Below are 12,792 nucleotides of genomic sequence, written 5' to 3'. Positions count from 1 at the left end.
TTTGCACGACGTGCTTGAGGCCTCCTTTCCTGCTTCCTGAGGCTCGTTTGCACGACGTGCTTGAGGCCTCCTTTCCTGCTTCCTGAGGCTCGTTTGCACGACGTGCTTGAGGGCTCCGAGTGCTTCTGCTCACTGGGGATCTCACCTTCGAAAGTGTTGCGTTTACATTCTGTACGCCCGGCCATCTTAGCTGCTTAACGTGCAGTGTAAACGAACCTTTTCTTTGTTATCAATGGTGATCTCAAGCTTGTGGAGGAGCTTGTATGTGTAATGTATTTGGGAGGACGACTCGGCCATCCTTGTGCTTTTACATGAATTACAATGACTTGGACCGGTGTGTACGGTGTGTACCCTGGTTAGAATAGGTACACCGTATCCCTGCATGTCGTAAGAGGCGACTAAGAGGGTTGGCGTCAGGAAGGGCATCCGGCCATAAAAACATTGCCTCAAAAAGAGAACCATGACAATTACAACTACATATGGGCAGGGTACAGCCCGAAGTGGAGATCGGTTTCTGAGGTTTGGGACATGGAATGTAGGGACAATGACAGGGAGATCAGGAGAAGTGGTGGAAGTATTGATCAGAAGAAGAGTGGACATATGTTGTGTGCAAGAGACGAGATGGAAGGGAAGTGGTGTGAGAATGGTGAAGGGTAGGCAGGGACAGAAATACAAGTTTGTGTGGCAAGGGTGCCGGGAGGGCGTGAATGGTGTTGGTGTCCTGTTTTCTGAGGAGTTTGTAGACAGTGTGGTGAGTGTGACGAGAGTGAGTGATAGGTTGATGATGGTGAAAATGATGATTGGAAAGCTCTTGGTGAACGTCATCTCGGGATATGCTTCGCAGGTTGGTCGGAGCGATGAAGAGAAGGCCAAGTTCTGGTGTGCGATAGAGAAGCTGATGGAAAACGTGAAAGCTGAGGAAGTTGTTGTGGTAGGAGGAGACCTAAATGGACATGTGGGAAGGAGTATGGACGGTTTTGAGGGAGTTCATGGGGGTTACGGATATGGTGTGAGAAATGGAGAAGGTGAAAGGATTTTGGAGTTTGCTGATGGAGCTGATTTGTTGATTTGTAATACTCAGTTCCAGAAAGGGGATAATAAGCTTGTTACATACACGTCAGGTGGGTCGACGACAACCGTTGACTACCTGATGGTGCGTAGGCGAGATAGGGGGCACCTCCGGGACACAAAGGTGATCCCAGGGGAGGAGGCTGTTTCACAGCACCACTTGGTTGTCTGCGACATAAGGGTGAAAGGTGCGAGGAGAGCTCGGCAGGTGAAGTACCAACCGAGAATGAAGTTGTGGAGGTTGAAAGAGGTGACAGTAAGGGAGGCATTAAAAGAGAGGCTGAGTAGGGTAGAGGATGATGTGGTTGAGCTTGAACGTGGTTGGATGTCAATGAAAGATAGTCTGTTGGGAGCCGTTGTTGAGGTATGTGGATGGACAAAAGGACCACCGAGGCACTCGGAAACATGGTGGTGGGATGATGAAGTTGGAAAGAGGATTGACGAGAAGAGGAAGAAGTTCAAGGAGTGGCAGAAGGTGAAGGGTACGGGAGCAGAAAAAGCCGAGCATGAAAGTTATAAGGCAGCCAAGAAGGCTGCAAAGAAAGAGGTAGCAAAGCCGCAGGAGGCATGTAGGAAAATGTTCGGAGAACGCTTGGATTCGGAAGAGGGTCAGAGAGCGGCATTCAGGATTGCAAAGCAGATAGCGAAAGAGAGGTGTGATGTGATGGGGGTGAGTTGCTTGAAGGATGAAGTGGGCCAAATTGTTGTGGACCCAGATGGAATTAAAGGAAGATGGAAAAGATATATGGAAATGCTGTTGAATACAGAGAATGAATGGGATGGCAACATAGAGAGTAACCCAGTTTTAGGACCGGCAGAGAAGATAACTGAGAAGGAAGTTGAGGAAGCGATAAAAGCAATGAAGAGTAGAAAAGCGGGAGGGCCGACGGGAGTTGTGGGAGATATGTTGAAGGCAGCAGGAAATTGGGGTGTGAAGAGAATGGCAGAGATCTGTAATCTGGTGGTGAAAGAAGGTCGCATTCCAGTGGATTGGGAACTGAGTACCCTCGTCCCTCTATACAAGGGGAAAGGTGACCCTCTGGAGTGTGGCTCGTACCGAGCGATAAAGTTATTGGAGCATGGAATGAAGGTATTGGAAAGGGTGTTGGAGAGGAGGATAAGGAAGAAGGTGAAGATCGACGAAATGCAGTTTGGATTTATGCCAGGAAGAGGAACGACAGACGCGCTCTTTATTGTGAGGCAGTTGCAGCAGAAGTACATGGAGAAGAGGAAAAAGTTGTTTCTTGGGTTTGTTGATCTGGAGAAAGCATTCGATAGGGTTCCACGTGAAGTATTGACATGGGCGTTGAGGAAGTTAGAAGTGGAGGAATGGTTGATCAGAGTTGTGATGGCAATGTACAAAAGAGCGCGCACAGCTGTAAGGACGAAGGACGGGAACAGTGGTGAGTTTGAGGTGAAGGTGGGAGTGCATCAGGGGTCGGTACTAAGTCCACTACTATTTGTAGCTGTGATGGAGGTGCTGGCTCAGAACGTAAAGGAGGGTTTACCATGGGAGTTGTTGTATGCAGCTGATCTGGTGTTGATTGCAGAAAGTATGGATGGACTGAAGGAAAAGATGAACAAGTGGAAGGAATGTATGGAGACGAAAGGTCTGAAGGTGAATATAGGAAAGACAAAGGTGATGGCAAGTGGTAAAGCATGTGGTGAGGTGGAAAGAACTGGGAAGTGGCCATGTGCTGTGTGCAGGAAGGGTGTCGGAGTGAACTCAATTCAATGTACAATGTGCGCTGAGTGGGTTCATCAAAAATGTAGTGGTCTGAGAGGGTCATTAACCAGTGTGGCAGCTACATTCAAATGTAAGGTGTGCACAGAGGGAGCTGCAGATGGAGGAAATGTTGAGTTGGATCTTGGAGACGGCGTGAAGCTGGAAGGTGTGAAAACATTTTGCTACCTCGGAGAAATGCTGAATGGAGAAGGTGGATCAGACTCGGCAATGGTTGCTCGAGTGAGATGTGCATGGAAGAAGTTTTGGGAATTGAGTGGTGTGCTGATGAGGAGGGGAGTGTCGTTGAAGCTGAAGGGAAAGGTGTATGCTGCATGTGTGAGAAGTGTTATGATTTATGGGAGCGAGACATGGGTCATGAATGTGGAGCAGCAACGAAGGCTGGAAAGGGTGGAAATGCGAATGGTTCGGTGGATGTGCGTAGTATCATTGAGAGAGAGAAAGACAAATGATGAATTGCGAAAGATGATGGGAATAGAGCCTGTGATTGATGCTGTGAAGAGGAACAGGTTGAGATGGTTTGGTCATGTGTTGAGGAAGGATGAAAGTGACTGGTTGAGAAGAGTGATGGAAATGAATGTAGAAGGAAGTAGAGGACAGGGAAGACTTGGCTAAAGATTGTGGAAGAAGAAATGCGGGCCAGGGGGTTAACAAGGAGAGATACAGAAAATAGGGCAAAATGGAGAAGATTGTCATGGGGACCGCAAGGCTAACCCCCGCTCTTGCAGGGAAAATGGCCTTAAAATGCATGTTGTTGTTGTTGTATCTTAAATATCTCGATCAAACCCCCTCATATAATCACCTCCCTTCTATGTTCAGCCGCTCCTCATAGCTTGGTCTATATAGCCCCCTGAATCGATCCCTTCGCTGAACTCTCTTTTGCAGCTATCCTTCCTCAGATGTGGTGATTAATACTCGACCAAATATTATAGATGAGGCCTCTCCCCCATATCATATGATAGAATGTGAACCAGCTGCTTCTCTTTTTCATTCGCCTCCTGCATTAATTACCCCAGAGCCTTTTCACAAATGTGCTCAAATATCGCTCGGTACGGAAGACGTGTCACACTTCAACTTTTTTGAATTTTTAGTCAGCATTTTTTGCTGAAAGATTGTTGAATATGGAGATGAATGCAAATCAAATAAATAAATAAAAATACAAATTGTAAATTAATGATTTTATGCAGCCTTGACCTTTGAGCATTAGATCTAAAAAAAAAATTAAAAAAATCAGCTTCCAGCTTTTGATTGGTGAACCAATTCTGTGACCCATCATACAAATTCTTAACATTTCAAGTGAATCGGATGAAATTGATGTTTTTTGTGATGCTGACCTTTGACCTTTTGACCAAATTATTCATTTGCCTTAACCGTATTATCATAACTAGGGCATGCCCGTACTATATATATATCTAAAATTATATCCCCCCCCCTCTATTTACATGAAATGGTTTGGTCCATTCGCAAAGCCAAAGCGAACGGCTTGCGAGTACGGTGACAATCCCCCCCCTCTATTTACATGAAATGGTTTGGTCCAAAGCGAACGGCTTGCGGAGTTTGGTAAAGAAATCGCCATAGCGTGCACAAACGCGCAGGAAAGCGAAAGAATCGCAAATTAGTTTTAATTAGTTTTAAAACATAGTTTAACGCCAACATAGCGGCAACATAGTTTGCCAACGTGAAATAAATGAATACGCTCTCAAATGTGCCGTCCGAGGCAGAGTCTGTTCGCCACGTTCGGCACACGTGATAACTCGCTGCTCTCTGATTGGTTGAATCGTTTTTTGGACATAGCTCGGTAACTACTTGTCCGATTAATATGAAACCTTGAAAAGGCACATCCTCGGGTCCCCAGCAATATACCTGGCAAGTTTAAAGTATATCGGACCCGTGGTTGTCGAGAAACAGCGGTCACAGACAAACAAACATACACACAGAGATTACTGGCATTATAGATAGACTAGGGCATGCCCGTACTATATATATAGGACGTGCCCGTAAGTGCGTGATGTTACCGTACAATGAATGTATCGTCCCGACGCCGCAGCTCGGATGGCGCTGCAGTTAATCGGGCCCCCAAATTCCTCATCGACGATAACTAAACAATATATTATATGAATCGCACCGTACGTACCTCCTTCTAGATCTTGTTCTTGTCTTGATATACTCACTCAGGCTCACTCTATCACGACTGAGTCCTCCCAGCTCCTCCAAATGGCGCCCGCTAGCCGCTACGTAAGTCCGGAAGTGACGTCCTCATTTGACTGTCCGGAAGGTCGCAAATCGCAGTTACGATGAATCGCAAATTAGTTTTAATTAGTTTTAAAACATAGTTTAACGGCAACATAGTTTGCCGACGGGAAATAAATGAATACGCTCTCAAATGTGCCATCCGAGGCAGAGTCTGTTCGCCACGTTCGGCACACGTGATAGCTCGCTGCTCTCTGATTGGTTGAATCGTTTTTTGGACATAGCTCGGTAACTACTTCTGCGATTAATTTCAAACCTTGAAAAGGCACATCCTCGGGTCCCCAGCAATATACCTGGCAAGTTTCAAGTATATCGGACCGGTAGTTGTCGAGAAACAGCGGTCACAGACAAACATACAAACAAACATACACACAGAGATTAGTGGAATTATAGATAGATAAAGCTTTGTTAAAATTTGATGACAAAGCTGAAATGGGTAATTAAAACTTCAGGTCAATTGGTTGAAAATTGCTGATTTTAGGGGACGCTGATTTTTGATCTTTGAACAAAATTATGAATTTGTCTTCTCCATATTCACAAAATATAACTTTGTTGAAAATGTGATGACAAAAGCTCGTGGTAAAAAAAAGTTATGGCTCGGACAGACACACAAGTGAATGCAAAACCCCATCTCCCTGCACAGGGGACAGGCTAAATAGAACAAATTGAATTTTTTATGGGATGGGCTAGATATAGGATGGTGTGAAGTGATGTCACATAACCCCCTCTTCTCTTATCGGTCTGATGAAGTTTCTGCAATTTCTTGGTGATAATAATCATAAAAGAAGTGTCTGGCGCAAGTGTCTGCAACTATTGCGGTTAAAATGACATCTGTATATTCAAATTTTGATGCATTTTCACACCCAACATAACAAAGGTTTTTATTATTACCCTCGCCTGATGAGGGTATTGCATTTGAGTCCGTTTGTCTGTCTGTTTGTCTGTCTGTTTGTTTGTCTGCACATAATAAATATGATTTTCTCTGCCACCGTCGGTCCGATTGACAGGAAATTTTCATCATACGTGCAACTCTTTAGCTCTTTCACGAGCCTCGATGTTGTATACAAAAAAAACAAAAACTCCACCTGTATAATTTTTTTTCATGATAATTATGATGTCATAGTTCACGTGGTTCGGCCGCCATCTTGGAAAAATCGAAAAACTTTGCACCTCTATATCGCCGAAAGCGCTGTATATAAAAATTGAGACATGGCTCATTGTAAAGAACTATCCATGGGGAATAAAATGTGTTAATGATGACGTCATAGGTGCCTCCATTATGACATCATAATTCGACAAGTACAAAACTTCATCCAATCAAGATGAAATTTCTTGAGCGCCATGTCGGCATAAATTGGTGGAGAAAAAAAAATATCGGTCACGTGGTTTGGCTGCCATCTTGGAAAAAACCGAAAAACTTTGCACCTCTATATCTCTGAAAGCACTGAATAGAAAAGATTGAGACATGGCTCATTGTAAAGAACTATCCATGGGGAATAAAATGTGTTAATGATGACGTCATAGGTGCCTCCATTATGACATCATAATTCGACAAGTACAAAACTTCATCCAATCAAGATGAAATTTATTGAGCATAATCTAGGAATAAATTAGTTTAGAAAAAAATAATGATGACGTCATCGGTCACGTGGTTCGGCCGCCATATTTATTTTAACACAGCCGTAAAAACCACTGAAAATACATCCTGGTGAGGGTTTGCAATCTCTGATTGCTCTTTCTTGTTTATTTTGTGGTGTGTGCAGGATTTTGTGGTTTATGAATCGTTCAGACACATCGCAGCAAAGACTTTTGCTTGAGGCAGATGCCGAACCATTGCACTATGGAACCATTCAGAGTACTTGATTGATCAAGGGGTGCGTGTGTGTGCATGTGCGTGTATCTCTGTGGGCACGGCTGGCACATATAGGTCTTCTGTAAGTTTTTATAATGTATATATTTCTATTTGTAGTTCAATTTCTTATTAGAATCAACCAAATAAGATGAAGTTATATTCTGCTGTTTTTGTTGTGCCTTTCATTTGTCAATATTGCTCTTTCATAATGTGGCATTTTTATTGGGATTCAAAGCACCTAATGGGGTATCGGCTAAACTTGCGTTTTTCAAAAGATGTTTTTTTTCATTATTGCTGTTTTTTGTGATTTCCATGTGTAAATGGTGTGTGGACATGTCACATTATTTGTGTGTATGGGTAGGCAACACTGGGCAACACTGGTCTTTTTTTTTTTTTTTTTTTTTTTTTTTCTATACTGAATCGAGGCTCGTGAAAGAGCTGACAACCGCGAGGGAAAGATAGCACATGGGGACCACGAGGGAAAGACAAAGACAGTACAGTGGGACCACGAGGGAAAGACAAAGACAGCACATGGGGACCACGAGGGAAAGACAAAGACAGTACAGTGGGACCACGAGGGAAAGACAAAGACAGCACATGGGGACCACGAGGGAAAGACAAAGACAGCACATGGGGACCGCGAGGGAAAGACAAAAACAGCACATGGGGACCGCGAGGGAAAGACAAAGACAGCACATGGGGACCACGAGGGAAAGACAAAGACAGCACATGGGGACCACGAGGGAAAGACTGTAAAGTATCTCGACAAACTGCGATCAATTGTCGTACGCGTTTATTCACTCTGCCAATCAAGGCCCGATTCACAGCAGCGCCATCCGAGCTCTGGCGTAGGGATACAACCCGGTCCCGGTGTAGGGATACAACGATGAACATTTGCACTGCATACATGACATCCTCCCCTTTAAGTCCAAAATTACCAAGAGCAATATACGTGCTAGATTTCCAGAATTGACATTTCAAAAGCAACATTTCCAAAACATGTGAAAATATGTGTGCAAACGGTTATGAGAATAATGAAAATACGTGAAAATAGAACATGTGTCAACGTGAAAAAAAACATCTTCAAAGATTCAACCGGTCGGGTGCTTTTCTCTCACGCATTGAGCGTCGCGGTGTACCAGTGGATACAGAGTCCGAGGTGATTCCTTTGGGTCGCGGTGTACCAGTGGATACAGAGTCCGAGGTGATTCCTTTGGTCTCCACGAAGGGTGTAGCGTTTGCAGAGGTTTTCGGGGCATCCGAGCTGGCTGGAGCGGCCACGACGATCTCCGGCAGTGGCGGGTCGAACTGTTGTCCTGACTGTGACGATGCTACAGGCTCCATCGACTCACAGTGACGGTAGGTTATGTGGTCCTGATGTCGACGAATTTTGCGGCCGTCCTGCAGGCGAATCACACTGGACAGTGGACCTGGCTTCTCGATGATGTCTCCCGGTAGCCACGTCGCACCTGCACCAAAATTTCGGGCAAACACTGGATCTCCAATGTTGATACATCGACTGTTGGACGTCTTATCGTGCACCAACTTTTGATTAAGCTGGCTCTGATAAACATTTGATGATATGTCTGGTTTGAGATTGTCAAGTGTCGATCTCAAGTGTCGTTTCATCAATAACTCAGACGGAGCTGCACCGGTTGTTGATTGTGGCGTGATGCGGTATTTGAACAGGAGACGAGACAGCTTTGTTTCCAGGGTTCCCTCCTGAAGTTTCTGCAATCCGGATTTGATGATTCCCACGGATCGTTCGGCCAAGCCATTTGAAGCCTGGTGATGTGGGCTGACAAACTTATGTTTGATGCCGTTCCGACGTGTGAACTTGGCAAACTCGGTACTGGAAAAACACGAACCGTTATCACTCACGATCATCCTGGGCAGACCATGAGTGGCGAAACAGCGTCTGAGTCTTTCGATGACAATGGCTGACGTAGTACCACGCGTCACATAGGCATCAATCCATTTTGTGTGCGCGTCCGTAATTATTAGAATCATGCTGCCGTTAATAGGCCCGGCATAATCGAGATGTAGGCGATGCCACGGTTCGCTGGGCCATTCCCAGGGATGCAGTGGCGCTTTCGCAGGTGTATTCCGGGTGCTCTGGCAGGGGTAACAATGTCGAACATGATGTTCGATATCAGCATCAAGATTCGGCCACCACACATAGTTTCTGGCGAGTGACTTCATCTTCACAATCCCGGGGTGACAGTCATGGATTTGATCCATGACCCTGGAACGCAGATTTTTCGGGATCACGACACGACATCCCCAGAGTAGGCAACCATTTTCCACGCTGAGTTCGTTTTTACGTGCTTTAAAAGCCGCAAAATCTGGGTCACCCTCAGGTAGCAAATGCCATCCAAGCTGTACAGCCTGGACAGTTCTGGACAGAACGGGGTCTCGTCGAGTATGAGTGCGGATCTGGCCAGAATCGACAGCACAATCTTCCAGATGATCCATCAGTGCGATAATGGATCCTGGTGTAGGCGAATCATCAACGGATTCTGGAAGGGGTAACCGACTCATGGCATCTGCATTTGTGATAGACGAACCGGGCTTATAACATATGGTGTAGTCATAAGCAGCGAGAAACAGGGACCAGCGGATGATCCTGGGCGGTAGTGTGTCAGATGTCGCCTTAGTTGGACCAAACAGACTGATCAGCGGCTTGTGATCAGTGCGAATCGTGAAATGATGTCCAAGAAGGTACTGGCGAAATTTGCCAACGCCGAAAACGATTCCCAATCCTTCCTTGTCAAGTTGGGAATAGTTTTTCTCTGCCGGGGTCAACGTTCTGGATGCAAATGCAACCGGTCTTTCTGTACCATCAGGCATCACGTGCGATAATACACTCCCCACTCCATACCGACAGGCATCGCATGTCAGCACAAGATCCTTCTCTGGATCAAAATGAACGAGAACATTGGACGATTTGAGCAGATCCTTAGAGGTCTGGAATGCTGATTGTTCACTAGACCCCCAGCTCCAGGAGACTCCTTTCCTCAAAAGCCGATAAAGGGGGCCCAAAACGTCGGTCACATTCGGGATGTAACGACCATAGAACTGAAGCAAACCGAGGTATGACTTCAATTCGGTCACATCTCGTGGAGAAAGAGCATCCTTGATAGCTCGGACTTTCTCATCTGTCGGGTGTAGACCCTCGGCATCAATCGTATGACCCAGGTACGTGACTGATGGCACCATAAACTTGCACTTGTCTCGACGCAAACGTAGGCCGGAGTCCGAAATCTTCTTCAGAACTCTCTCCAGGTTCTGTAGATGTTCCGCGTCCGTACGACCAGTAACCAGAATATCATCCTGGTAACAAACGACGTTGCGTTCGGCGGCAAACAAACTGTCCATGACACGCTGATAAATTCCAGGTGCAGATTTCACTCCAAAACTAAGTCGGTGGTACCTATACAACCCACGATGCGTGTTGATGGTAAGATACTGTTTCGAATTCTCGTCCAAGCAGAGCTGTAGATAGGCGGATTTGAGATCGAGTTTCGTAAAAGTCTTGCCTCCCGTGAGACGAGCATAGAGGTCTTCGATCCTCGGGATTGGATATTTATCCAATGAAGAACACCTGTTCACGGTCATTTTATAATCTCCACATATGCGGATGGACTGGTCCGATTTTATGACTGGAACGATGGGCGCCGCCCATTCGGCATACTGGATTTGCTCGATGATCCCCAGATTTTCAAGATGATCCAGTTCCTTGTCAATCCGCTCACGCAGGGCGAAAGGGACTGGGCGAGCCCTGCAAAATATAGGATTGGCATCCCGGTCAACCCTGAGTTTAGCCGTATGTCCTTTCAAGGTTCCAAGCTCATCCTTGAAGACATCCGGGTACGTATCCAGCACATTTTTGAGTGTGTATGCTGCGGTAGGAGAAACATTGGCTGCCCGGAGTTGATGAATGCTTTCCCACTTCAGTCGAATTATGCTCAACCAGTTCCTGCCGAGTAAGGAAGGGCCCTTTCCAGGAATGACGATCAGGGGTAGGTGAAACTCACGGTTATCGTAGCCCACCGTGACATCACATGTACCGCAGGGAACAATCTTCTCACCTGTATAGGTGGAGAGTCCATAGGTAGTAGGTTTCAGATGGGGTCGGTCAGCATCACTCCACAGGTTTGTGAAAACAGCATGGCTGATGAGCGAGACGGCCGCACCAGTGTCGACCTCCATTTGCAATGGTCGATTGTTGACGACAACATTGGCAAGAAGAGGGTCCCGCCTATGGTGAGAATCAATATGAAGCAGGTCATACGATTCTGAGTTGTCGGAAACAGAGCTCACCTGGTCAAGCTCGGGTTCCTCCGAACCGATAAACTGATGAATCTTGTCAGCAGCTTTTCCTTTTCCCGATTTGCGAGTGATGCAAGCTGGAGCAATATGGCCAGTTTTCGAACAGAAATGGCAGGTGGCATCTTTGAACCGACACGTCTCCGGAGGGTGCTTTCCGTTGCACCGAAAACAGTTGTTGTGGGTTTGAGACTGCACTGGCTTCTGACGAGGAGCCTTGTTCCAACGTTGTGGCTGAACATGATCCAACCGATTCACAGCAGGGCTGGTACCAGATGAGCGAGTGGCACCGATGCTTGTAGCGTTGCGTTCAGCACTTTCCATGGAAATTGCGGTGTCTCTGGCATTTTGGAACGTCAGTCTTCTCTCAGCAAGCAGGCGTCTACGAGTGCGGTCATCGGACATGCCAACCACCAGCAAATCACGAAGCATGTCATCAATCGTGTCCCCAAACTCACACAGATGTGACAGTTTTTTGAGGTGTGCAATGAAGTCTGCGATCGACTGACCTTGCTGCTGTCTGCACATGTAAAAATTAAACCGACACAGGATGACTGAAGGAGATGGGTTGCAATGTTCCTTCAAAGCGGCCTTGAGCTCTGCATACGTGAGCTCCTGGATTGTCCGAGGCCGAATCAGGTTTTTAACGAGTGTGAACGTCTCACCTCCGCAAACGGACAGGAAGACGGCCTTCATCAGGCCTTCGGTCGCAATGCCGTTCGCCTCGAAGTAGAAAGACAAACGCTCAGAATACGTGTCAAAATCCCCCTCATGAGGGTCGAATTCATCGATATGGCCGAAAGATGTCATGGTCTAGATGTTTACCTTCGTCGCCATGTAAAGTATCTCGACAAACTGCGATCAATTGTCGTACGCGTTTATTCACTCTGCCAATCAAGGCCCGATTCACAGCAGCGCCATCCGAGCTCTGGCGTAGGGATACAACCCGGTCCCGGTGTAGGGATACAACGATGAACATTTGCACTGCATACATGACAAAGACAAAGACAGCACATGGGGACCACGAGGGAAAGACAAAGACAGCACATGGGGACCGCGAGGGAAAGACAAAAACAGCACATGGGGACCGCGAGGGAAAGACACACTACTTATGTTTAAAACAAAAAAGTATTGATAATAATAAATGATTGTGAAATGTTTGCAGAGTTCTGTATTCGAAAAGATTTGTGTAAAAGTGGAACAAGCTATAATGTTTCTGTAAACCTTTGATCTGTACAGAATAATTACCGAGGTGCAAGAATTTTCCGGATTTAGGATCATCTGCAAAAGGCAAGCTTCTTCAATGCCCAAAAGAATCTCACATCTGAAGCACCCGTTAAAACAGGAACCTCAGCAGCAAGTTAGACTCAGAAGATGGGCCGAATGATCATTTATTACTTATTGCACTGCATTTATTTAATTAATTCTAACTTTACTGTTCTCCAAGGAAGTTCGACAGGGCAGAAATAATGGTGGCTCACACACACGAAAACAGATAGCTGAAACGCGTTTTCTTACCTTTTAAAGGATTTAGTTGTAAAATAAATAG

General features: G+C 45.9%; 1 protein-coding gene across 2 annotated transcripts in view; it reads left to right on the top strand.

The window, feature by feature from the left end:
- Window positions 1-12,403, top strand: part of LOC144890675 (lysosomal proton-coupled steroid conjugate and bile acid symporter SLC46A3-like) — a 43,079-nt gene extending 30,676 nt beyond the window's left edge. The window contains exons 6-7 of one of the 2 annotated variants that reach the window (XR_013622407.1): window positions 6,826-7,540; window positions 12,255-12,403. Coding sequence is in view for 1 of the 2 variants with exons in the window: in XM_078771866.1 (XP_078627992.1) it covers window positions 6,826-6,925 (100 nt within the window). In the remaining variant the exon portion in view is untranslated. Of the gene's footprint in view, window positions 1-6,825; window positions 7,541-12,254 lie in introns of those variants that run through there. The other variant, XM_078771866.1, reaches the window with a different exon arrangement.
- Window positions 12,404-12,792: the final 389 nt, after the last annotated feature.

Source organism: Myxine glutinosa, chromosome 2 (assembly GCF_964187855.1).
Source record: "Myxine glutinosa chromosome 2, kmMyxGlut1.1, whole genome shotgun sequence".
Taxonomy (NCBI): Eukaryota; Metazoa; Chordata; class Myxini; order Myxiniformes; family Myxinidae; genus Myxine; species Myxine glutinosa.
The sequence above is the reverse complement of the archived record's forward strand: the minus strand, read 5'-3'. Positions and strand labels throughout refer to the sequence as shown.